A 27584-nucleotide genomic window follows, 5' to 3' on the forward strand; every position below is an offset into this window, starting at 1 on the left:
CGAAAAAATGCTTTTAAAAAGAAAAAGAAAAAGCCTCTGATGCGGCTCAGCTGGGATCGTCAGAGGCTTTTCAAAGCATTTTTTTCTGCAACCTCTTGGCTGAAGAGGTGGTAAAAAAATGCTTTGAAAAGTCTCTGTTGATCCCAGCTGAGTTGCCTGATCGGCAGCTCCAGTGTGGGTAAACAAAATGACCAGATCCATCCCAGCTCTAAATTCTGGAGCTAAGACCTAGCTGTTCCTAGCAACAAAATCCACCTCATCTCATTATTCCCCTTTCTTTTATTCCTCAATACTTCAACAAGCGTGTTGTTATGTTAACACTCTGCCTTTTTTTAATTTAGGTTTTTTTTTTCCTTCCCAAAACTTTACAGGCTACCAGAATTTTAAAATATGGCTGCAAGCAGCAGAAGCAATGAGTTTGTAGTTCTGAGCAATGGCAGCATTCCATTTGGAGCAGCAAATCCAGATCTTCTTGCGACCAAGGATGGCACCATCCTAGTCTACAATCTCCCATCATCAAAAGAAACTGTAAGAAGAAAAGTGACTGCAAATGGATGCTTTCACGTTAATGGCACACTCAAAGCACCCTTCCTAGCAGCGGACGAGCCAAGGACACCACAGGTGTTGCTGCAGTGTTGTCATCCTTGCCCATATCGTCAGGCATTAAGTAACCAAAACAGTCAGCAAGAATGTCTTTCAGCGGCTGGTAATGCAGCATCACCTCCATTGCCTTCTGGTTCGCCAGACCTACACACTGAATATTCGGCAACTGCTTGCCAGAAGCATACACCTTTGTATCAGACTGCTTGTTGCCTTCAGTCCTTGCCCTCCTTCTGCCTACATCATCAGTGGCCTGAACATTTTCAGCACCAGCCTGTGCAACAGCATATAGCCAACATGCAGTAAGTAGAGATTTCATTTCCTGTAGTGTCTAATGCAATCCTATATACAGGTCGTTTTCAACTTGCAACAGTTCATTTAGTGACCATTCGAAGTGACAAGTGACTTATGACAATTTTTCACACTTATGACCATTGCAGCATCCCCATGGTCACGTGATTTACCCTTGGATGCTTGACAAATGACCCACGTTTAGGACGGTTGCAATGTCCCAGGATCATGTGATCCCCTTTTGCGACCTTCTGACAAGCAAAGTCAATGGGCAAGCTGGATTCACTTAGCAACTGTGTGGCTAATTTAACAATTGCAGTGATTCACTTAACAAATGTGGTAAGAAAAGTTGTAAAATGGGACAAAACTCACTTAACAAATTTCTCACTTAGCAACATTAATTTTGGGCTCAATTGTGGTTGTAAGTCAAGAAGTACCTGTACTATGTGTATCATTACATGTGCAGATTTTACAACAGACAATTGTGGCACTATAACACCAACATAATTTGATCTTGCTGGTTAAGGCTTGTTGGAAGCTGTATTCAGTAATATCAGTAAATACCCAAAGGTTCTACTTCTGCCAGGCATAATGAACACAGTTTTTCTTAGTGTTTTTACATCATATATGCTTCATGTACTACATATAAATGCATAATTAAAGTCACAGGCTAATAGGTGGATATTTGAAGATCTCTTACAAAAGTTAAGGCATCTCTAAAAGCCCTACCCTTAATAGGACATTGAAAGAGTGTCTGCATTTCCAGCCTCAATCTTGCGCATCTATATTGACGTAGAACTTATTTTTAAGCCTATCTTTATGTTACGAAACCTAATGCAATAACAATAGTGAAAACAGTGTAATGTATTTTGTGGTTAGATTGATAAGGAAGTATTGTACTAAGCATTTAGAAGGACGTGTTTTGCTAAAGAAGGGTCAGCATGTCTGGCCCATCCCTGGACTCTGTAGCTTCATCCTGTAAACCAATGTCATTTTTAGAGTGGCCACAATTGATTGTGGCCTCTCCAAAAATGGCACCCACGTGAGCTCTGAAGCTCCAGAGAACTTCCAAAGGTAAGTGCACAATGGGAGTTGAAAAGTGGAGAGCAGTGAGTGGGCTGAGACGGAAGGGAAAGTAGACCAAAGATCTCCATGGACCTGATGGGATAGGATTGTGTGTGTGTGGGGAGATAGTTGGGGCCACTGCAGCGTCAATCATAAGAGCAAATGATCACAATAGTGCTGCAGCAGCCATAACTTCAAAACCTGGTCATAAGTAGCTATTTGGGGGGTGGGGGTCTGTTGTAACTTCAAACAGACACTAAGTGACCAATCCTAAATCAAGGCTACCTGTAACTAAATAAAGAACATAAAATCAACAGCAAAAACAGAAGGTGAGTCTCTTTACAAGAGAAGGATAGTGACAACTGGAAGGATTTCCTTGTGATCTGCTTTTTCAGCTTCTCCATAAATTATGTGGAGCTAAAAATGGTTAATAATGTGGCTAATTTTTCTGGCAACACCGAATTGTTTAGGATAATTAAAATGATGCAAAGTCATTTCCCCACACTGGAAATAGAAGAATGGACAATAAAATGGCAAACATAGTTTAGTATAAATGACCTGCGGTATACAGTACTATCCATTTTCACAACTATGCAAATAGAATCTGAGCTAGCAATGTCTGGGGTAAAAGGTAAAGGTAAAGGTTCTCATTGCACATATGTACTAGTTGTTCCCGACTCTAGGGGGCGGTGCTCATCTCCCTTTCAAAGCTGAAGAGCCAGCGCTGTCCGAAGATGTCTCCGTGGTCATGTGACTAAACACCAAAGGCGCATGGAACGCTGTTACCTTCCCACCAAAGGTCCCTATTTTTCTACTTGCATTTTTTACATGTTTTGGAACTGCTAGGTTGGCAGAAGCTGGGACAAGTAACAGGAGCTCATCCCATTATGCAGCACTAGGGATTCAAACCGCTGAACTGCCGACCTTTTGATCGACAAGCTCAGTTTCTTAGCCACTGAGCCACCACATTCCTTAATGTCTGGGGTAATGATGAATAATTCTGTGAAAAAAAGAATGACAAAGTTGTGGCTGCTACATAAGAAAGGAATTTCATGTTGACTATTGGAAAGGGAATGAAACAATAAAAATTAGGAATCTGATTAATCATTTATTCAAACCTGTAGGATGGATTCAGTGCAGAAAAGAGCAGCCGAAATTATCAAAGGGAGGATGGGTTGCAATATGTGGTTTGTTAGCTTAGGAGAAATAAATGAGTGAGGAGCACAATAGAGAGTTATGTATCAAAATAGTTGTGAAAAAAATATCTTTGTGTGTGTATTCCAAAATGAGATTGATACATAAGACTGTTGTGCTCTCCCCTCTTGTCTTGCACACATCATGCGCACACACACACACACCCAAACACAGATGCTATTTTATGAATACTTTTTTGTCAGATTTTTCAGGGGAGTATACTGAGGATATACGGCATGATAAACAGTATGTAAATTTTTTAAATAAATACTGTGAAAATTCCATTGAACTATATTTTTAAACAATTCCTTGTTAAAAGGACATTTACCACACCATTCAGAATATTTTATATGTGATCATTTTGTTTGACATTTTCTACAGTTTGTACATAATATTTTACAATGTCCATTTCATCATGTGTTAGAGCATGGAAAGCTGTTAAAAACAGTGTGTAAAACAGCCCTTGTTGGAAGTCTTACAGCATACAGATTTTGACAGAGTAATATTAAATGCAGGTGTTTTCCATTCTAGTGTGACCTGTTAATTATATTTAATGTATAAATGAATCTGTCTTTCATAACTGTGTGTCCATATTGTTAAATTTACATGAAAAACTGAACAAGAAAAAAACAGTACTGTGAATGGTGAAGGATCTCTTCCCAACTAAAAACTGAGCTTTGGCATGTAACCAGATCAACATAACAGGTTACTGCAAGGTTCTCAAGCCTGCAAAGTATAAAATGACTTCACATTAAAAGAATGAAATGTTGATACTTGGTGTTATAAATTGGTTCTTAAAAAGCAAAGTAACATTTTGCCTTTGGTTTCAAAAGTTTGCAGTGTTTAGGTTTGAATTATGGAAATTATGTTGAATTTGAAATAAAAATATATACACTTCAAATCAGTTTCACATTTTGCAGGAATGTAGTCAGATACATTTAGTTAATACTTCGGAATTGTGAGTAAAATAAATCTTGGGAACTATTTTTTTGTCTTTTTCAAAAGCTGAACTTTATTGCTTTTCATTTAAAAAATATAATTACATCCTTCAAAGGATGCTAAAGCAGAAACAAGGAATCTGTAGTACATGTGGGATTCTAATTCTCATCAGCCCAACCAGTATCAGCAGTGACAAAAAGGTTTGGGATAATATCTAAGAGACAACAATTTCTTTTTAAAAAGTAAATGTAAGCCGTACAGCTAACCTAGAAAAGTCACAGGTTGTGTTGCGATTTCTCAGTACAAAACTATGCATAAGTTTATACTGTTTTTTTTTTCTTGATGTGTTTTGGAAAATTACTAATTAATATTTGTGGTTTAGGATGTTGGCTATGTAATCATATTGCTAATGAAAACAAGACGGAGGTATTAGGCTAACAGCTAAATCTGTAACAGTGCCCCATCCACAGTAGTTTTCAGAACAGGAAGTCACGTTAATAGCATTTATGTCCCCCTCTCCTCATTTCCTCTAATGAAGAAAAACTTACTTTTCCTTGGAAATCCAAATTATTAGCATGTTTACAATATCAGAAATCTTGGGTGGGTTTTTGCAGGCTATGGGAATGATTTCTTCTCCATGGCAATGTTTTTTCAACATGCTTTCTGGAGCCTGAATCCAGGTTTAGAATTCTTCATTCTTGGAGCTTTCAGGTCCTAGTGCTTACAATGGATCTAATTTTATTTTTCATTTGGGACTGCTTCATTCAAAGGCCTTATGTAACACCACTAAGTTGTAACCATTTGGAGGTGCTTCTCCCAGCAAATTTCACCACATCTTGATTTTTGGAAAGATTAGTTGTACAACAGAGATGGGTTTCAGCAGTTTCTGACCAGTTCTGGAGAACTGGTAGCAGAAATTTTGAGTAGTTTGGAGAACTGGTAGTAAAAATTCTGACTGGCCCCACCCCCATCTATTCTCTGCCTCCTGAGTCCCTGGGAGGAAATGATTGGGAGGAAATGGGGATTTTGCAGTTATCTTCCCCTGCCACACCCACCAAACCATGCCATGCCCACCAAGCTACGCCCACAGAACCAGTAGTAAAAAATTTTGAAACCCACCACTGCTGTACAACTATTGTATCCAGTGGCATTTAGCTGCATAGTTAGAACCAATCTTTTTTGTTACCATTGCACAAAGATTTTTATTGCAAATCACTACACAAATGTAGACAACTGCAAATTTCATAGGGGTTGGGAGGAAAATGTCATAATTTTTTTTGGGGGGGAAGAAAAGTGATAAAGGGAGGAGGGCCCAAGCCAGAGGGAGGGAGGGAGGCAGTGAAGGAGCAGCAAAGATTGTCATTTATTGGCCAGCTTCCAAACTACAGTGATTATTGTTGGTCATCTATCAACTCATTCTACTGTCACATTGCCTCACAGAAAGTACTATGAGAAGAAATGCATAGATATAGAAACCCATGTTTATAAAGCTTGATAACTACCATACCCAAAACTGTTTCATGAGAACTGAGTGTGCTCAGTAGCTACCAAATGCTACGAGTAGCTCAGATTTGACAGCAGGAAGTGCTTTGGAATGGGAATGAGTGCACATTTTTAAATAAGTCTTTTCCAAAGTGTAGAAAGTAGCCCTGGAAGATGGCAGCAATATTCTGAAAGAAGACATAGCTGGCATTCACCTCTCTTCTCCTCCCCCCCCCTTGTTCCCTTCTAGTTGGCATTTGAAGACATGCTACCACCAATGCAGAAATAATACTGAGTCTTGAAAAACAGTCCTGGCCTCCATGTAGTTGTCCTTTTAAAGAGATCCAAGTTTATGGTCACCACACGTGACAATGAATTCCACAAGTGTGCAAATAAGTTTTTCCTTTTGTCTTTTTGAAATGTTCTTCCTATCAGTTCCAGGGATTGTCTTCAGTCCTATTAGTTTGGGAGATGGAGGAAAACATATCCCTATTCATTTTCTCCATGCTGTGCATTATTTCATACATCTCAGTCATATCTCTTCTTGCATGTCTTTCTCCAAAGCTAAAAAGTCTTAAAACATTCTAGCCTTTTTATTTAGACCCCAATCATTTTGGTCCACCCAGCGATCCTATTGGCCCCAACCGTGTTAATCTTTCACAAAGCATTGAAAGTGTGACTATCTTCCCAGACATTTGGGTCAAAGGTAGATGAGTTGTGCTATTATTGATTGTGAGTGGGTTAACTATTGATCCCTTGTGCCAATAGGTTGTTTGGTGGGTTGGTTTATTTGTTTTAAGCTTGTATGTCCTCAGCCACCTGAGTGAAATGGGCAGCTATATAAATCACATAAATAAATGTAGTATTAAAAATATGACCTCTACTCCACATTCTGGTGCATAGATCTATCTTAACTTGTAATTAGGCATTTTCAGATGGTGGTAATGAATTGTTTGAAAGTTATTTCCCATGCTCTGTGACTCACACTTTGTAAGTCACAGCAAAATACTGGTACCCTGAATAAGCAATGAGCTTCATAATTTAAGACCAAATTTGGTGTTTTTGGTGACATAAATTAATGTGTTCTTTTTTCCAAACTCTCTATCAAGAAAATATTAGACAATAAATAAAAGAATGTTCTCTCCAACAAATCCCTGCTTTTGGGAATGTGTTTACAAGTGTTCCATGCTTTTTCTGAAATTTATGGAAGATTGAACTGGAATACTTGTTCGCGGATGTATATTAAACAATTAAACTTGCAAGATTGCTTATAAATCTGGACCATTTAATCTTAATAAAGTTGTTACTATAATAAATAGTTTATATATTTTCCTAATCAACCAAAATGACCACATGCAACATTTACTAGCACTATTACTTGCTTTTGTTTCCTTTATTCTGTTTATAGGATCATGACGTGAAAGCAAGTAATTTATTTGTTTTTCAATTAAACATCCAGTCAGTTGAGATTGTTTGAAATCAAGAATTGAAGGAATAATCTTGATCTGGAAATAAAGTGTAGATCCATCTCCCTCAACTTAGTATCTACTAGAGCTACTGAGACTACAGTTGCAGTTTCAGTATATCTGGAAGAGATTAGGCTGTAGAAGATTGCTGAAACTACCTGATTAATATCTGCGATTTAAGCAATACTTTTTCTCTCAAAGGCTGTCTTCCCTCAAGGCTATGTGTGGTAGGTAAGTGAATTTCCTCAAGGCTACAAGGGAGGTGTGCTGAAACAAATGATGGGTCAGGCCACTCTGAGTTGTTGTTTTTTCTTCTTTTTTTTTCTTTCATCTCTCATGTTTTCCTTCTAAAATCAACTTCACAATCAGTAAGATATAGGGAAGGAAAGGCTTGTTCTTACTATACATAGAGCTCCTGACAAAGCTTTTTCCCTCCCTTTCCTTTTTTAACTTGAAAATGTTATAAATTTTTTTAAAAATATAAAATACAGAAAAAGCAGAGCAGTTAGAAAAAAAGGGGAATGGAATAACAACAGCAACAAAAATTAGGGAACACAATTTTTGAAATGTGGACAATTTCTAGCCTAAAGTTTTTGCTGTGGCATTGCAGACATTTTGCTAATTTATTGGTTAGTAAACAACTCCTGATTTGATTCAGAATTGACTTGTGTTTATGAATTTTTTCACTGGGGATGTGAGGGAGGCTTGTCATGGCTTCATTATAATAACTCTGTAATCAGTAGTGTTTAACTGTTGGACAAAAAATAAACTTAAATCAAAAGCACTCTTTGTGTGCATGCAGGACCCCATTTTGCATGATGAGTTATAGCACATTTTCTTAAGCAAATTCCATTTGGAATATATGCTATATACTTGGATATAATAGACCAGGTAGAATTATGTTCCAAGTCAGATAACCACAGTTTTTGACAACATTGTAGTGTAAGACTCTGCAGAAACATCTGTCTGGCATATTGGACCTCTTTCCTATACTCTGTGAAGCAGTTTTACTTAATGCTGCCTTTACTTTAATGTACATAGAAACTCAGAACCCTGGGGAAGATTAAATTAATACCATTCTCCCTGAGTGTGAGAAGATTCTTGAAAACTACCTCTAGCCTGAAATTGTTTCATCTTTCCTACTATAGCGAGCAATTGAGAGGATAAAGTATATCTATGGAACACCCTACCAAATCTCTAGCTCTGTAGATTTTTAAGAAGAAGCTGGACAGTCTTCCATTGAAGATGGTTTAATTGGTTTTCCTACTTATTGGGGAGGACTGTGATGAATCCATATGCTTGCTTCCAGCTTCACAGTCCTGTGAGTCTATGTTTCTATAAATGGAAGGTATGTGCTCAGTATCTTACCTAATACTCCTATACAAAGGAGTGAATAGCTTATAAATAGGGCAACTGTAAATCAGTGTTTGATTTTTTTTTTATTTTTTTTAAAATTGATTTATATGTCGCCCTTCTCCGGAGACTCAGGGCAGCTTACAATGTGCTCAGCAATAGCCTTCATCCTTTCGTATATTTATACAAAGTCAGCTTATTGCCCCCACAATTGGGTCCTCAATTTATCTACCTTAGAAAGGATGGAAGGCTGAGTCAACCTTGAGCCTTGGTGAGATTTGAACCTGCAGTAATTGCAGGCAACTGGTCTTAATAACCAGCTTAATAACAGGGTGCCTTAGACCACTGTACTACCAAGGCTCTTGATAGGATAGCAGAGAAATGTAAATAAAGCGTGTATTTTTAGTTTATGGCTTTAATGGATTAATTTCCTTCAATATTTTTTATTTCTTTTGCTTAAAGAAAAAGTAAAAATCAAATCTTTCTAATAATTCTGTATTCCATTTATTTTAGCTTAGTCCTTCCAATTTTTTATTCTGATTAAATTATTTTCCCCAAGAAAAGGAAAACTGGCATTTTCTTTGGATGTAAGATCAATCTATTCATTTAATTTATTTCTAATAAAGACATTGGATAGAATTAAAGAGAATTTTCCTCTTCTCTGGAAGAAAAGAAGATGTCTAAACAAGCTAAAGATATTTTAATAACTAGGTGTGTCAGCAGTGAATCAAACCTATTACTAGGTTTATAAAAAACTCGCTTTTCAGTACTGCCTTCTGATGAAGTGCATTTTTTATGCTTGAAAATAATCTTTATTGTCAGTATAAGTCATGTTTAGAGAGAAACAATAACAAAAACAGGAAAAGAAGAGAGGAAAGCATATAATTTTATGAGCAATATTACACAAACCTTACTTTCCAAATGACCAATGTGGAATTTTTAACTATATTTGAACAAAGAAGAATAGTATTTACTGTGATTTATTGACTTAGACCAAAAGAATAACATAATTAGCACTGTAAACTGGTTTTTAAGTAAAATTCTAATGGACAGTGGATGTCAGTTACATTTTGCATACTTATTATTTGTGGTGCATTGAATTTCTTCTTAAATGGACCATATGTAGCCCAGAGCTTGAGACTCATTTTAAATGTCATGTCTTAAATCTTTATATGCCAAAGGAGAACAAAGTCACAGAGCAGACCTGTTTGAATAATTGGGATTCCTTTTAGTTCTTGCCTTGACAAGTTAGAGTTGGAAGCCACAGTGTGTTCTTGATAAGCAGCCAGGGGTCCTGATTTAGTCATAAACAAAGCAAACTTTTGAAATTCCATAGTTTGTTTAATAACCCTGTCTAGAGAGTTATTAGGTGGACAATCTTGGACTGATTGACCAGCAATGCACCACTGTGCCCTTGCTTGTGCTAAGCTAGAAATCTAGACCTGAGGTCAGATGTGGGTAACTAAGGTAATGCTTGATTCATTTTAGGTATGTGGCTGTTTGTAATCTTAGATATTATGCTGCAGATTGATAATGTTTAGCATATTTTCACCAACAGTTCTCTTCATTTTTTAAAATCATCATTTTAGATAATGCCAGAAAACATTCAGTTCACCTTTAGTTATCAAAGTTGTCATTTCGTTCATCTATATGTAGAATAAATGGCACTAAATTTTTAATGTGCCTATGGAGGTTTGGAGGAGTTTGGTAATATCTACCGTGTGGTTTTGCTGAATCGTTCCAAAATCCTCTTGAATATGTTCTAAACCCTTGGAGAGATGTGGAGAAGAAACACAAAAGATGTTGCGTATGAAATATTTATAAGTACACTAGAGAAATTGGACTGTTCTCAAATTGTGATTCATGATGATACTAAGATTTTTATTGCCTCTTAATATTTGAGAACATTTTGTTTAGCCTATCCACCAAACTATATCATCCCATAAATAACCTGGAAAGAGGGCAAAGGGAACAATGTATGTAAAAGCTTGTTCAATAACAACAAAAAGCTTAGAACAAATTAGATTTGGATGAAAACAGTTGGACAAAAAAGGCAATGAGATGCTTTTTCTCAACTCTGTTCCTCCCTTCCTCCAGCTCCAGCTATTTCTGTCATCCGTCACTGGACACAATAATTTAATCTTGCAAATATAAATTTATGACTGATAAATGAGGCTTCTCCACTCCCACTATAGTAGCTATGCTGGCTGAGGTTCCACACCAAAAAACAGCCACGTGTGAGAGTGTTGCAAGATCAGAGTGATTAAAATGGTTCACCATTTGGGTCCAAGCTTTCTTATTCTTGTTGATGGGTAGCATGGTTTAATAAAGAACCAGGTTGTGAAAATATAACTTAGCTATTGCTAACCAATAGCAGTAATGTACTTCACAAAAATTATAATGTTTAGCATAATATGAGCCTGATTAGACCCTCATGCATAATATTGAAAAGCTGGTTGGACGTCCCTTACATATTGTGTCTCTTTAACTTAAACTGATGAGTGATTCCAGGGGGGGAAATGTCTGAGAATGACTGTAGGATGCACAGGATTCTTCTATTCCATGCATAACTTTCATTTCAGTCTCCTTGAGATTTCATCAATGTTCTCTTTCTGCTCTTGTGTCTCCTTCAGTGGCAATTCCATGCAGGTAAAAACTTCACAAACATTTCATGTTGTGCACATTCTTCTTTACTTTGTAGCTCTTCACTTCTACATGTTTCTCCTGGGCTACCACAGCTTTCCTTGCCCATGACTCCTCGTATAGGATAGCCACTTGATTTTTCAGAGTAACCACCTTGAATATTTACCAAGTTCAGTATGCAAGCTATGCCTCAAGAATGTGGGTGGTGAGTTGATAAATGCTGTACTTATGAAAGAGATCTTCTGCGTTGGGAACATTTAACTATCACTGTCTAAAACCAATTTCAAGCACTCCCTTATGGCAGTTTGGGACATTTATTGCCAGTATAAGAGCCTTATGTTTTATAATTTTGCTCAGGCTTGGTTGATTGAATCCAAATGGCCACTTTTCTATTAGTAAACATTTCAAGGTATGATGCAATAATTGTCAGTTGTCTTAGTGTTGTCAGCTCGTAGTTACATCTTGTTTTTGATTTGTATTGGTTTTTATATTATTTGTGAATCACTCAGAGTCACATGGAGTTGGGCAGTGACCAGTTTGGTGCATACCACATGCATAAGCGGGTGGGTGGGGGGGGTGGAATCAAACTAGCAGTTTTTCATTTGATTTGTGGCGTGCCTTTAAAATTGCCTGGAGGAAGATTGCAGTAAATTGTGAAATCAGGAGTTCCAGATTAAGACAGTGGGAGTATGGGTGAAGCAAGAATCCCCACAAATGAGGAAATGGCCAGTTCTCCAAACTTTGTGCAGCTCTGAAGTCACAAAACAAAAACTGTGTCATAGATAAACTGGAATAAAATTGTTTTGGCTGCCCAAAAAAGATACTGTGAGTACATGGCAACATAGTGCTGATGCCATTTTGGCATAAAGGTTCATGTTGAAGGTCTATATGTGATAACAAACAAAATGGAAACTAGAATCTTCCCCCCCACATCTTTTGGACAGGAGAAGGGTCAAACAAGAGAACCACAACCTAGAGATACCCCAATGTTCCATCCACTCTCAGCTGATGACCTCACCCTTCTATCTCTTTAACAATGGACCTCCCAGCTCTGCTGCCCTCCTGAAAGGCCCTTTATACCTAACAATAGAACTCACTCCATATACCCTCACAAAGACCTACCTAACTGGTTCCCCAAACTGGTCAACAAATCAGTTCCATAGAATTTTCTGACTTGCAGACCTCAACTTCTATAAAACTTCTTTGCTTTCCTGAATATACTTTTTATTAACTCTTATAAAAAATTAAAAAATAATACAAACTAATGTAAAATAAGGAAGAAAAGAGAAAAAAAAGCAAAGATAAAGAAAAAAGAAAAAGATTTTTTTAAAAAAATTTAAAAAAGGGATACAAAGTGGCTTATGATATTGTTCACAGCAGCTATATTATATATTTTAACATCTCTGTAAAGTTAAATCATAATACTCTTCTTCGTAGTCTGTCTAATTAGCAAAGCCATGAATCATGATCATTTTTTTCATTTGTACACAAAAAGTCTATAACATGTTTCAGTCACTAATAAATATAGTGTCTTGTCTCTAATCAAAAAAGTCAGCTTATCTCAGCAAGATCTATCACTTTCACCAACCACTCTTCCATAGTGGGTTGTATTGAATCTTTCCATTTCTGTGCATATAATAATCTCACCACATTAATCATATAATGAAATAATCTAAAACTCTTGCTTTTCCATTATTCAATCATTGTTATAAAACAGGCGCTCAAAGATCATTGTAGTAAACATGGTTTTTTCTCCTCAGCATTGCATTCCTTCAGCAAAACTCCATAATATCGTAATGCTCAAATTGAGCCTATGATTTCAACAATACAGAAACCATATTCAAACTTATTGAGTATAACTCTTCTCTCCTGATTGCTATGCCACAGTCCCTGCCATATCTGTACACAACATGGAAGATCTGCAGGAAAATAAGTTGTATGCACAGATCCAAACAGAAACTCTGGATTCTTAATTTGTTGCTTGGGTGAGATCCTTGTTATGTGCTGTGAGATTCCCCTCCCCACATATTCATGCTGTGTGTGGTCAGGATGATGTCACCTACGAGAAGACTCCATAGGGCTTGAATTCACTTTAAACAAAGTTACCTTTGTAACTTGAGAATTGACAGGTATGTTTTAACTCCCAGATAATCAATTTCCATGGGTGTTTTTTTTTCCCAGAAATAAAATTTCAGAGTTCAAGAGCAAGAAGTATTGTCAGACAAACAATATAAGTGTCCTGTGGACAGGGGGACCCATAAATAGAAATAGTGTTAATAATATTATTATCTAATGATCCTTTCATAACTAATCATTGAAAGGTAAGATTAGGTCTATCTTCTGAAAGATTTCTAATAAACTCTATTTGGTACAAAATCTAAGCACTCAATGAATGCTTTCAATCTCAGCAAGGTTTCATCCATTTATTATTAATCCCTTATGCCAGAGTTTAATGGTCCTAATATTTCAAGGCTGCCAGAGGAAAACAATTTTAAACCTTGCAGTTGTGTATAGAGAAATTTAAGAATAGCATCTCTAAGGTTAAGTCCAATAATAGGAATGAAAACAAATTGTTTAATCATCAGTCTATAGGCACTTGCATAAGGAATGCAGGCTTTAAGCAAGATACCATATAGGCAAGAAGTACTAATAAAATCTTGGATAAGAATGGAAGCAATACCAGCAAGATACAGATTCCAACAGAGCTGGAGTACATTTTTGAGAATCTAAACAGCTCTGAACTTGCAGTTAACTTAACTTAGCATGCTGTGTTTTATTTAGGCAGTGGCTGATCTAGGACAACAGAAGCACGTGAGAAAAATGATTTTTGAAAACCATGAGAAGAGGTGCTAAGTGGGGAAAGTACAAGAGGTTTTATTCTATTGTTCTGTTGGTGTGATACCTGGCTTAGCATAATCATTGAAAGCTATATGTATCAAATACAATTAAATTGTAATGAATAAGACTCTATATGCACTTTCATTGCAGAATGAATTATATGGACCAAAACTTTGGATCTGACATTTGCACAATCAAAATATGGTGAAAAGTTTGTGCTAATGGAAGGACCTTCTTGGATACGTTTTGGATTTTTTTTTTTATGAGGACAGTTATGATGCAATAATTAGATGAGGCCTTTGTTTTTTTAAATACTTCTATGGAAGGAGATTGAAAATAATATGCAGACTATTTATGTCATGGCCCCGTCGTAGCCAGGGTCTGAGGCAGAGGAGGACTGGGAGCCTGGGCCGATGGAGGGGGATAACACAGTCCCTATGGCCCATGAGGAACGACCTGGGGACAAGGACAAAGCAGTCCCAGGTCCCTCGTGCCTCGGAAAAGTAGGCAGAGACGAAGAGAGGTTGCAGGCTGACGGAGGAAGTGGGGAGGAGATGGAAAGGGTAGCAGAGTAGAGGAGCAGTGGAGTTTCAGAGATGAGCAAATGCCCCCCCCCCCCCCCGCTTGATCCTCGAGCGCTGAGAATGGAGATGAGGCAGAGTCAGCACAGGGCGAACTGACTACTCAGGAGGAGAGTGCCCCGCGCCTCCTCATGAGATTCACCTGGAGAGTAGAATTTAAGGAGACGCCATGAGGGGCTTTTGCCAGGAACAAGTGTTTGTTTCAGATTACATTCCCCTGGCTTTGAGGACTGCTTTTGCCTTGCTTTGAAGACTGCTTTTGCCTTGCTTCAAGGACTGCTTTGCCTTGCTTTGAGGACTATTTTTGTCTTGCCCTAGCCTTGAAAATTTTGCCTTTGAAACTGCCTTTGTGTTATGCCTGGATTTTTGCCTTGTGGATTTTCCAGGTGATCTATGGGCTGTTGTTTGGGGGACTGAGGGTGGAGCTTTACTGGTCGGTGGAGGGCCATTTGTTTAACCATTCCCAAGACTAATAGAGAACGCTCTGGAGGCCTGACTAACAGTGACCACCTGGGTCATAACGGTTTATATCTTTTCATTGATAAATTTTTATAATTCATTATTAATACATCACCCATGTATCACTGGCACTTGCTATAACCTCCTCTTTTATCCTAGAGCAGGTTTTAAGTGCTATTTTTAGTGGGCAAAGGTGACTTGCCCATTAGTGGCTGGAGTGATGAAAAAGTGGGCAGGGCCATGCCTTGTGCCTAGGTTGACTTTGTTGGTTCTTTTTTATTTTTTTTTAAGGGAGGAAGGAAGCTTGCTTTTCTTAGAGCAAACAGTAGTCTGTGTTTTTTAAGTGAGGCAATACCTTGTCAAACTTGGCTGATCTCCAAAGAGCTAAATATCAGACCACCCCTGTACTTGGGTTAGTACTTAGTACTTGGAAGACCATCAAAAAATCTGAGAACCATAAATTAAACTGCAAAATCCATAAAGCATCCCAGAAGGCAATAGACAATGACTTCCATATTATTGCCCAAACATTCCGATAAAGTTACCCCACTTTAGGGATGGCACTATATTTCATATGATTTCCATTGTAATATTAATTTCTATAATTACAGAACAGAAGTTTGGCAGCACAGTTGAATGGGGTTCAGTAGGCCACAAAATGTATGGGGATAAGGATTCTAGTCAGTTCCCCCCATATTCTCACATGGCTTTCTTGGGAGTTTTTTGGGAGCTTTCTCATGGTGCCTCATTGCATATAAATGACCATCCCCAAACAGCTTTCAAAATGATTTGTGTAAGAACATCTCCTGTGTGGCAGAAAATGCTGGCGTTTGAAGGCCAGTATTAAAGTATAAAACCTGATCTCCCATTAAGAAAGTACACCAATATCCAGGTTAATAAGGCCTAAATCTTTCCTTATACAAATAATTATGCTAGTAGTCTTCTCCCTCTAGAATATAGATTAGCTTGGCAATTTGCGCTTCATCTTTCTCCATTGTATGTATGGGATCTGATAATACAAATATGAATTCATTAAGAAGAAAGAAAATTCTGTTAATAAATTGAAGTGGTGCTTCAAAGGTAAAACTAGCAGTGAACTTTGATTTCATTCTATAGTAATGTGTAAATTGGCTTGAGGAAGAGAGAGAGAATGACCAAGTTTAGAATATAAATGGCAGAATTCAGAGAATATGAATGCTGGAGTTTGTTTTTGCTCTGAAAACAACCTTACTTTACTTTTTACTTTAATTTAATTTAATTTAATTATTTAATTTAATTTAAAATTTAATTTAATTTAATTTAATAATTTAATTTAATTTAATTTAATTTAATTTAATTAATTTAATTTAATTTAATTTAATTTAATTTAATTTAATTTAATTTAATTTAATTTAATTTAATTTAATTTAATTATTTAATTTAATTTAATTTAATTTAATTTATATACCGCCCTACTCCCGAAGGACTCAGGGTGGTGAACAGCCAACAATAAAATACATACATACAAAATTTAAAAAACAGAAATAAAATCGAATTAAATAGTTTGGCCCAGACAGATTAAAACCCCAATCAATTTAAAACAGATTTAAACTTTGAAAATTAAAAAATATTAAAAATATTAAAATTGTTTAAAAAGAGGGAGAAAGTTAGGCCAGGCCCGCCTGGTGAAATAAAAAGGTCTTTAGAGCGTGGCGAAGGTGCGCAGATCCGGGATCCTCCGTATCTCGAACGGGAACTCGTTCCAGACAGTAGGTGCCCCCACAGAGAAGGCTCTCCCCCTGGGGGCTGCCAGACAACATTGTTTGGCCGACGGCACCCGGAGGAGCCCTTTCTATGAGAGCGTACCGGCCGGTGGGAGGCTATTGGTGGTAGTAGGCGGTCCCGCAAGTACCCAGGTCCTGAGCCATGGAGCGCTTTAAAGGTGGTAACCAAAACCTTGAAGCGCACCCGGAAGACCACCGGGAGCCAGTGCAGCTCGCGCAGGAGGAGTGTTACATGGGAGCGCCATGTCGCTCCCATTACCACCCGCGCGGCTGCACTCTGTGCCAGTTGGAGCCTCCGGATGCTCCTCAAGGGGAGCCCCATGTAGAGAGCATTACAATAGTCCAGGCGGGAGGTGACGAGGGCATGAGTGACCGTGCGTAAGGAGTCCTGATCCAGAAAGGGACACAACTGGCGAATCAGGCGAACCTGATGAAAAATCCTCCTGGTCACGGCTGTCAAGTGCTCTTCTAAAGACAGCCGTGAATCCAGGAGGACGCCCAAGTTGCGCGCCCTCTCCGTGGGGGCCAATGATTCGCCCCCAATAGTCAGTGACTATAACTGACCATATCGGGATGTTGGAAACCACAGCCACTCGGTCTTGGATGGGTTGAGCCTGAGCCTATTCCTCCCCATCCAGATCCGCACGGCCTCCAGGCACCGGGACATCACTTCCTTAATGCAAACTTTAATGCAAACCTTAATGCAAACTTTAACATGCAACAAAAATAATCTTTCTAAGGAATGGTTTGGAAAAAAAGGATGTTTTTATTTGATGTGACCGGTTAAGATATAAAGTTTGAGTGTGCATATGTTTAATTAGGGTGTGCTTATATGTTTAAACTTCCTGGGTGCATGTCAGCCTTTGGCTGTGGTCTAAAATAGTCTTATGATTCAGGCCATTTTTGTTCTATGTTCTGCTTTAGTCCTTTTAAGTAAATTTTATCCTGCACAAAAGAATGATAGAATCCTTCATATTTGAAATGTTACATACCAGCCATCAAACTGTTTCATTTCTAAATGCATGCTTTTAAAAAAAATAACCCTGTGTCAAAATGAGTCCTAGCACTGTAATTAGTTGATTGCAGCTGATTATGACAATTTTATTATGCTGTGGTTTAGAATTAAAAAATCTTAATTTCAGCAACAACAAAAAATAGTTATGCTTCCCAAACCAGGGTAAATTACCCAAAATAGTATTAATAGTAATTTTTCTTTGGGTAACAACACACATACTGACACATACCTACTGACAACAGGGACATTTAAATTCACTCAAAGGGTTTTATCTACATTGGGTGAAAAGAACATCTGATAAGCACTTTTGGGTAATGAAAAATTTTGGGAAGCACTGCTTTAGAATACATAGCAAAATAGAGCTTTCTCTTTCAATTAACAGGGATGAGGTGCTGTTTTGATCTCTAGACCTTTTCAAGGGAAATGCTCTCCTCTCCACATGAAAGAATAGTAATTCTTCATAGTTAGTCCTTATATCATCCAGAAATGCAGACCAGGAAATGGTATGGGACTAATGCAAAACAAATCCAAGAAAGCACCTAAATGAAATGAGTCCATGAGTCTACTGTTTATTGTTATAAATGTAATAAGTAACTTCTAGAACTGCTAGGTTGGCAGAAGCTGGGACAAGTAACGGGAGCTCATCCCGTTACGTGGCACTAGGGATTCAAACCGTTGAACTGCCAACCTTTCAATCGACAAGCTCAGCGTCTTAGCTACTGAGCCACCGCGTACATCATGTTAAACATGATATGCAAAAATAGGGAAAGTGGCCATCTCCATGTTGATTATTTTCAATTATCCTTAGTTGAAACAAAGCAATTTCAAATTATAGTTTTTCAAGCATTATTGTTTTAACAAATGGTATGAAGTATTTGCTCTATTTTATATTTTGGAAGCAATATGAAATCAGAAGGAAAATGTTTGATCTCTTAATACTTCAAAAGGAGGTAAATCAATACTGCAACAGATAATATTTTCCCACTTTTTTCCAACTAGTAAATGAACTAAATTATAATATTTCTAAATTAGAAATAAAGAATATTTAGATGATCTTTTTCTTTTTTGGTATACAAGGTTAAAATATAGGACCAAGGAAAAAGAAAAACAATACAAAAACAGAAACAAAGAAAAAGTCCATTAAGCAAAATTCAAACATATACACTAATGATTTCCCTGATTGAACACTGATAAATATAGTTTCAGCGACAAGAATTGTCCTGTCCCTCCCAAAACAGGTCCACAATCTATAAATTTCTCCATTTATATTTGCAAAATTGCTATATAACATTAAAATATCACAATTGTAGAAATCTATTATCAATCAACCAATTTGACCTACCCTCTATCTACTAAGGAAAAAAAAAACAGTTAACAGGGAATTCCAACCAGAAATCTAAACTTTAAGGCCCTCTATTAATAAATCTGTTGTTAGATTTAACTCGCGGAAGGTCTACAATCAGCTTCTATTCTCTCATAAACTCACTTGTTTCTGATCCATTCAGGATCAAATACCAGGACTGGTTCTTGATCATAAAAATAATTCCCAGTTTATCATAATTGCTTTTTTAAAAAATTATGAGTGGAATGGTTCCAAACAACTGCTTCTGACTCTCAAAAAAAGAAGGTCTCCATTGAGAATACGTCTATAATATTTGTTGTTCAATAAATCTTCCCACAAATTATAAGAGCCTTGGTGGCGCAGCAGACTAAAGTGCTGTTAAATAGCACCAGCTGCCTGCAATTACTGCAAGTTCAAATCTCACCAGGCTCAAGGTTGACTCAGCCTTCCATCCTTTCAAGGTAGGTAAAATGAGGACCCGGATTGTAGGGGCAATAAGCTGACTTTGTATATAAAAAAAGAACATCACTTGGGGGTGCCGAAAGCCCTACTAAGCAGGTATATACAAAAGTATGAAGGCTATTGCTTAACGCATTGTAAGCTGCACTGAATCTCCGGAGAAGGGCGGCATATAAATCGAACCAATCAATCAATCAATCAATCAATCAATCAATAGGACCTAATAGATTGTGACAGCCATCCTCTAATTGCATATGATGTCTCCATTCCACAAACTCCATCAGGCTTTTCTGGGGAAGTCAAGTTCATTAAGTTCAACCTCCTCTAACAAATATCAGTTTTCAAACAAAGCTCCTTTTCTTTTAAATCTATTAACGGCAAATTAACTTTCAGTCCATCCAATTGCATAGCTGATTTAGCTACTGTTGCCTGTGTCTTGAAGTGTTCTTTAGGATGATTTACGATTATTACAAATTCATCAAACATTTATCCAGTTTTTCTTTTAAAACTTGTAAATTAGCAAACTTTTCCCCCCAAAATTTTCCACCAAGAAGGCTTTAATGTTAAAACTTCTGAGTCCCATCTCTCTTTTGGGGGGCATTATAAAGGATATATAATATTCAAAGTCCTTAATTTATTGTTGCTTTGCTCTCATAGTCTAGTTTTCACAGCAAAGTGTAAGCAATTCCCTTTTGAGGCACAAAGAAGCTGAGATTAAAAACTATCACAACAGAGTAGATGGAGAAAAAAAATAATAAAATGAAACAACAGAGTTATTTTAAGAAAACTAGTAAAATACAAAATCCTTAAAGTAAAAATCCAGCATAGATCTGTATTGAATCATTTTCACTACAAAGAAAAAGAACCTTCACTCCCACTGTAGTGAAAGAGGAAGTATTTTGAAGCACCGAAATAAAACAGTAAAAGTTTATGATTGTAGGCAAGTAAAAGGATATAAGATAAGTTAGCATCGAGCCAGGCTAGTAATCGAAAGTGATGTTAAAAACAGAAGGTGCACTTAAAAATACAAGCAGTTGCAGGAAAAGATGGAGACCCAGCCACTCCGGCCGCTCTTATTGAGAATTGAAATCCCCCAGATTTCTCTCTCCAGGCAAGTGCACGTATAGTCTGGGGTTGTTGAGGGTCATTAACATTACTCCCATTCAAATCTGGAGAGGTTGCTGCCCAAAAACCAGTGTTGGCAGCAAAATCAGCAGTTTGTTGGCAGGGAGAAAAAATGCCTCACCATTCAGCATGCCATTTTCTGGGAACTCTCTAGATAGAAGATCTTTTTTGTGAAAAAAATAGGAGTTTAGAGAAGTGATGTTAAAAGCCAGTCATCTCTTAAAAGATTGTGTTCTTTCTGAAGCAATGACTTAATTTACTATATTTGATGTTTCCATTTATTTGATAAAAGGGCTTGCAGCTTTTCTTTAGAGGGTCTGTGAACTGATCAGATTTTGGAAAGCAAGACCTTCTTTAAAAAAAATAAGAGTGAGATCCCTCCCTCGTTTATTTGGAGCAAATTGGTCAGAACACATCCTCAGGTCTTCTACAAAAAAAATAATTATGCACTTAACCACTGAGTTAAATGTGCCTATGTGTGTGCAAAATATGTTAATAAATAGGATGAAAGGAAGGTAATTAAGAACAGGATTTCAAGGCATAATTAAGAGTTGGATAGATGTGCTTCACAGAACAACTGATCAAGAATTCTGTGTGATTTTCTTCCCTCAGAAAAAAAAGGAAAAATGTGAGTGTTCTGGCTGGAGATGATGGAAGTTGTACCAAACATTTGAAAACTGGGAAATGCTGATCTAAATAAGTAGGCAGGAAAAGAATATTTGAGTGCTGGCAGAACTTCTCCCTCTAAAATAAGTTTGTGTTTAATTTTCAGGCCAGCCAGAGCAGTAACGTTGCCAAAAAGGTAAGAGCCCATTTCCAGTTAATGTATTTCTTTTGGGTTTTTTCATGCACTTATCAGCATTAAAAATTATTGGTGATGTCATCTGAACGGAAGGGATAAAGAAAGTTTAATTTTATTTAGAACAGGTGGCCCTAGTGAATGAGCTGTATGCTTTCTTTGTGTTTTCAGGCCTCTGGAAATCCAGAGGCAGCTGGGATACCCGTTTGCTGCCAGGCAGCTGGTGTGCATTGGAGCCAATTCCCATGTTAAGGTTCATGTATGAAACCTCAGAAGCATCCCCTTCCTACTTGAGTTGACATCCCCTTCCTACTTGACCCCCCCCCCCACAAGTTCCTCCGACAATTGGGAAACATATTTTGATCAGCAGCTCAAATTTTCTTGGATTCAATTCAGTTAAATAGATATCCTTTTTTATAACATAGAATTTAACAATCTGGCCTGGACCTTTGGCCTTTCCCCCACCCCCTCCTTAAAGTTATCTAAAATCATCCAAATTCAGGTGGTTTATAAATTGGGGGGAGAAAAAATACCCAATTTCCCCCAAAATAAGATATCCCCTGATAATAAGCCCAATCGGGCTTTTGAGCGCATGGCAATAAGGCCAAGCACTTATTTCAGGGTTCAAAAAAATAAAGCAGGGTCTTATTTTCGGGAAAACATGGTAGTGTTCCCTTCATCCTTCTCTTGATTTCATATCCCAAGAGAAACAGGAAATAGGCCTCCAGGGTAATGGGCCATAAAGTCCTAGAATGATCCAAGATGGGCTCTTCAGGGGCTCTTCTAGTCTTCCAAAACAAGAAAGGATTTTTATACTCACTTTTCTGGAAAAAACTAACTGGATAAAATCCTTTTTACCTCTCTAATTTCCAGTAGATACTTAACAAACTTTTGAGATGCCAAACACATTATCAATTAACCTACTGATAATCTTTGGTTTGCTGGTCTTCTTCAATTTGTTGATTGAAAGCTGAAACATACCACCACCAATGCAGAAGGGTGACATGCTGTTTTGTTTTAGAATGGATCCATAGCGTTTCTTTTCACTGAACCTTTTGTGTGCCTTAATTTATAATTTTTGCAGAAACAATGAATTCTTGCTTTAATATTGCATAGTGTTTAAAGAGATGAATTTGGAAACGTTCTGACCAGACCAAATATATGGGCTAGTGGTAAAAATGAAAAAAAAACAAAAAAATCAGCAGTGGGTCTTCAATCTAATAGAGTGCTTGCATTTGAAATGACATGGCTTTTCTGAATCACAGGTGCCAAATGATTCAAGTTAATTATATACCAATTACCATTAGTATCCTTCGAGCCAAACAAATAGTGAATAGATTGCAGTAGAAAATAAAGGAGAGAAAAATTAATTTATTCTTTTTCATTATACCTGAAGGACAAATCTGTATCGACTGTTTTAAACATCTTGCATGAAAAAATGCTGAAGAAGGAAGAAATGGGTGGCGGATCTGTTTTTTATTGATTGGAAAGTAATATTAGAAATACTGCTCTCCACAAAGTTGGGTATTTTCCAGTTTGAAGATTGGCAGAATTCAGTCCCCTTTAAACAAAGATGGTGGTGATATTTTTAAAACGATCTTAGTTTTTTTTTTTTTTTTTTTTTTTTTTTTTAATTTGATTTATATGCCGCCCTTCTCCGGAGACTCAGGGCGGCTTACAATGTGCTCAGCAATAGCCTTCATACTTTTGTATATTTTATACAAAGTCAGCTTATTGCCCCCACAAACTGGGTCCTCATTTAACCTACCTTAGAAAGGATGGAAGGCTGAGTCAACCTTGAGCCTTGGAGAGATTCGAACCAGCAGTAAATTGCAGGCAGCTGTGTTAATAACAGGGTGCTTTAAACCACTGTAGTACCAAGGCTCTTTCTTATTAAAAGAAAAAGTATAAATGAACCTCCTGTGTCCTGATTTCTTTTTCTCTGCTAGCACCTTTTTCCTATTCATGTTTGTTTTCCATTTTGTTCTAGCTATGCGGCTCTAATAGCAGACTGGCCTGTGGTGGTTTTAGGCATGTGTACTGTGTTAATTGTGGTGTGTGCATTGGTTGGAATTCTAGTCCCAGATCTTCCAGACTTCTCTGATCCTTTATTGGTGAGTAAACTTTACTATCTTCTTCTGTCAAAGCATTGTGTTGGCACATCCTCCAATCCCCACCCCCCGAAATAATGATAAATAGAGAGCTGTGGTAAATTATGGGTGAACATATTGTATTGCTTTCAAATGCAGATGTGTCCAAATCCAGACCCCACATCTGAATATTTATAAAGTACTTGAGGCCAGATGTCTTTAGCTATATGGGTGTAGCTGCTGAATATTTTCTTAAAGAGCAAACATTAGAAGAATCCTCTTCCAGCAATACCTCTAAGTGATTTCAGCTTATTTACAATAGAAATACTGTACATCAGTACAATACAGTACAGCAACACCAGATATCTTAAATATCCTGTTTCCCCAAAATAAGACATCCCCTGATAATAAGCCCAATCAGGCTTTTGAGTGCATGGCAATAAGGCCAAGCACTTATTTCAGGGTTCAAAAAAATATAAAACAGGGTCTGATTTTCAGGGAAACACGGTAGTAACTCAATAAATAGAAAATTACTTTAGATAATTGTTCTACTCAGGCATCATGTGAGTGGTGAACAGTTTTGCCTGCAATATGTCTGATTTGCCTTTTCACCCAAACGTTAATGGATGCTATCACAAGAGTTTGCCAAGGAGGGGTTTTGCTTATTCAGCAGACGCTTTCCTATAGCTGGAATGTAGTAAGGTCTTAGAACCTTAGAGTAGGCTTCATGCATATACTCTATGCATGATGGCTGCCCCTGCAGATCAGAAGGCGGTGATGGTGATACTGGTCAGAAGTCTTCTATACATTGTGTTGGGTGACTCAGTAAACTAGAAACAAGTTGCTTGTTATTTGCAAGCCATGTTATTTGGAAGATGTAGTTAACCATAAATTTTCCCCTTTCTTTCCAAGAATGATAGTTTGTCATATTTATCTGAAAGCAGTTAATGCATGGTATAAATTACTGTCCTGATATTACTGTCTTAATTTTTTTTACTTGTGTTCAATTTTGTCTCCTCTCTTCATTTGCTGCCACTGGCTCTTGAGAATTGGGATGCATAGTAACATGGGGATGCTGGCTAAATTAATCCATGGAAGGCTATGTTTCAACTTGTGTCATTCTGTCATCAGAATATGAACCAATTTAAGTGTTATCTGTAGAAAAGAAAATTTTAATAAAATTCTTCCATTTTAATTTTTGTCTGCCTGTTCAGTGAAAGAATGGCATGCATTAAAAAATATTCATAAATATTCTGCTGCAGGGTTTTGAACCAAGAGGAACTGCTATTGGGCAGAGACTGGTCACTTGGAATAACATGGTGAAAAATACAGGCTACAAAGCGACTTTAGCAAACTACCCATTTAAATATGCAGATGAGCAGGCTAAGAGGTAAAGGCTTTCAATCAAATTATCAGCTATTGGTGCTAGGTGCCATTTATTGAAATAACCAGTCCTCCAAATGTTTGAATAACAAATGTTTAATAAATATTTTTCCTGCCTGCCCCCAAAATAAACAGCATTTGCATTTTACATCTTTTTTATTTGTAAGTTAATAATAGGGTGTTGCAGAAGAGATGTTTTGGAACATGCAGAAGCAAAAGTGCAGCATCTGTTTCTGATTACTTAAACTATCTGATCCTGAAAACAGGCAAGGTTACATAGCAGGGAATTCTCTGTTAATATTCATATCTGAAGCTTTGCACAACCCTAATAAACAATTACCGTAGGTCGCAAAAGTCTACAGACTTTGTGACTTTTTGTCTGTGATTGGGTTACGTGTTATAATTTTTAAGTGTGGCTGTCATTATCACTGCCATTAATCCTTTGGTACTCTGTTTTTGCCATTTTGTAATGTTTCTGCATTTCTCATATAATTGTCAACTTTTTCTTTGAAATTTTATAATAGTCGAATGACTATGCATTCCATTTTATAGTAAGCTTGAATGCAACCTGCATTAGTGTTTTATCTTTTGATTTAGGATAACCTTCTCCAATTTGACAGCTTTCCAGAACTCCTCTGTCTGCATTTTGTTTGCTTGCTTTTCTCTGATTTAGAAATCTATGTATTGCTGGAATAAAAATGACTATTTGAAATTTATCATCTCTTTTAAAAATTGTTCTCAATAGTCATCGAGATGGCAGATGGTCTGACGATCACTATGAAAGAGAAAAGAGGGAGGCTGACTGGAATTTCCAGAAGGACAGCTTTTTCTGTGACATTCCAAGTGAGTTGATTAATATTTCAGCTGTAAAATAAAATTGGCTTTATATTCGCAAGCATGACGAATTTGACTGAATAAATCTCTTTATTTGCAATTTTTCATTTCCTAGGAATTGGTCTTTTCTGTCTGAGAGAAAGAATGCTGGCTTCTATGGACTAAGCTAAATGCATTTCAGTATTAAGATTGTAATAATTGCATTTGTGCAGTGGCAACCATTTGCTGAGGACACTTTAATTTGGATCCCTGCACCAAGCAGGGGATTGATCTAAATGGCCTCTGTCACCCCTAAGATCTTTTGCCTTTCCTTTTTTATCATAAGTGGGACAAAAATGATAGATTTCCACTTTCTTTTATAACATTTGGATTACTGGAAGAAACAATGTTGTTCATAGTTGTTAGAAATAAACAGGAGATTTGTTGCGTGTGTATGCATTCATTCTCCTGTCAAAGTATAGAGAATGTTTTAGAAAAATATTTTTAGCGGGGTGTGTGTGTGAACATGATGCTCCCCCTTCATTTTAGTTTCATATAAACCTACAAGCTACATTAGGCTAAAAATTGGTTACTACTTGGAGGTCCTGTGGCCCACTCTTCTATCTGCCCCGTTGTATTGAGTTCCATTAATTCCAGAGTTCTGTGATATCTGTGATCTTCACGATATATTAATCACAATTTCAGGTGATCGTTACTCCCGAGTGGTGTTTGCATCAGTAAGTGGAGATGGCTTGTGGAATTTACCAGCCATAAAGTCAATGTGCAATGTGGAAAATATGCGGGTAGGTAAAAGTATTAACTTCAATGTGGTGGAATGTACATTGGAAATGTTGACCTCTTATCTTAATCATTACTCAGCTGCTGACATGCTGCAGAGTAATCTGCTGGCAAGCATATAATGCTACTGCCTGATATTTCTTTGCAGACCCTTTTCAGTCCCAACAATGCCATCTGTTTCTTTTGGGATAGATTCTCCAGAGTTTGTTTGGGGCAATGCTGATATAGGAACAAGAATTAGTTCAGATTTTCAAAGCAGGATTTCACTCCTCTCCGCCTTGTCATCTCTTTCCCAAAACTCAGCCAGAAAACACTTCTTTGCCTTTTAAAATAGTTCATCTGCATAATTCAGCGTGATTCTCTTGCTGATTGGCTACATCTAAATGGTTGGTAATAAGAACTCAAGCATATGTATAGTAATTGATGTGGATATACAAATATGCATCTATGCTCTGAGAAAGGAAAGTTTTCTTTGCACCCAGAGATGAAAAAAAGACAGTCTGGTCTTGATTGATTGGTTCTGAACAGGAGAAAATGTTTTCCATCATCCAAATAGTTGCAGCTTTTAAAAAATTCCCTGAAGAAACCAGAACGTAAAAAGTAACAGGCTGCTTCAGGGACGTCATGAGTTCTTTTCCCATGTGGTAGATGTTAACTTTGCCCATAGCTGAGACTGAGGTCTGGTTTTAACTAATGGCCTTAACTGATGCAGGATCTGTGTCAAAATGAAAGACCAGCGTTCATGTGTATGTATTTGGGATGATGTCTGAGGCTGACACTCCTTGGGACCACAGTGACTAGTATGCTTCGACAAGGTGCCTCTGTTTGCTCATTCTCAGCAAGCAATTTAGAATAGGGATGTTGGCAGAATTTGTGGGGAAGAGAAAAAAAAAGATGATTATGGTATTATGTCGACAGTGCAAGAAAAGAAGCCAATTAAGATGTTGGAGAGGTAATTAATATTTAGTTTCATGGTTCTAGATCAGAGGTCTTCAAACTTGGCAGCTTTAAGACCTGTGGACTTCAACTCCCAGAATTCTCCAGCCAGCATAGCTGCCAAGTTTGAAGACCTCTGTTCTAGATGAA

The 27584-nt window shown here is 37.3% G+C and overlaps 1 protein-coding gene across 1 annotated transcript in view; it reads left to right on the forward strand.

Moving 5' to 3' along the window:
• Positions 1-390: 390 nt before the first annotated feature.
• DISP1 (dispatched RND transporter family member 1) overlaps positions 391-27584 on the forward strand; it is a 35014-nt gene continuing 7820 nt past the window's right edge. The window contains exons 1-6 of the mRNA XM_070932407.1: positions 391-902; positions 21388-21417; positions 23405-23528; positions 24767-24894; positions 25633-25730; positions 26406-26503. Coding sequence (XP_070788508.1) covers positions 391-902; positions 21388-21417; positions 23405-23528; positions 24767-24894; positions 25633-25730; positions 26406-26503 — 990 coding nt within the window. The remainder of the gene's footprint in view (positions 903-21387; positions 21418-23404; positions 23529-24766; positions 24895-25632; positions 25731-26405; positions 26504-27584) is intronic.

This window comes from Pituophis catenifer, unplaced genomic scaffold, assembly GCF_029215685.1.
Source record: "Pituophis catenifer annectens isolate HBS135680 unplaced genomic scaffold, rPitCat1.0.hap2 SCAF_1, whole genome shotgun sequence".
Lineage (NCBI taxonomy): Eukaryota > Metazoa > Chordata > Lepidosauria > Squamata > Colubridae > Pituophis > Pituophis catenifer.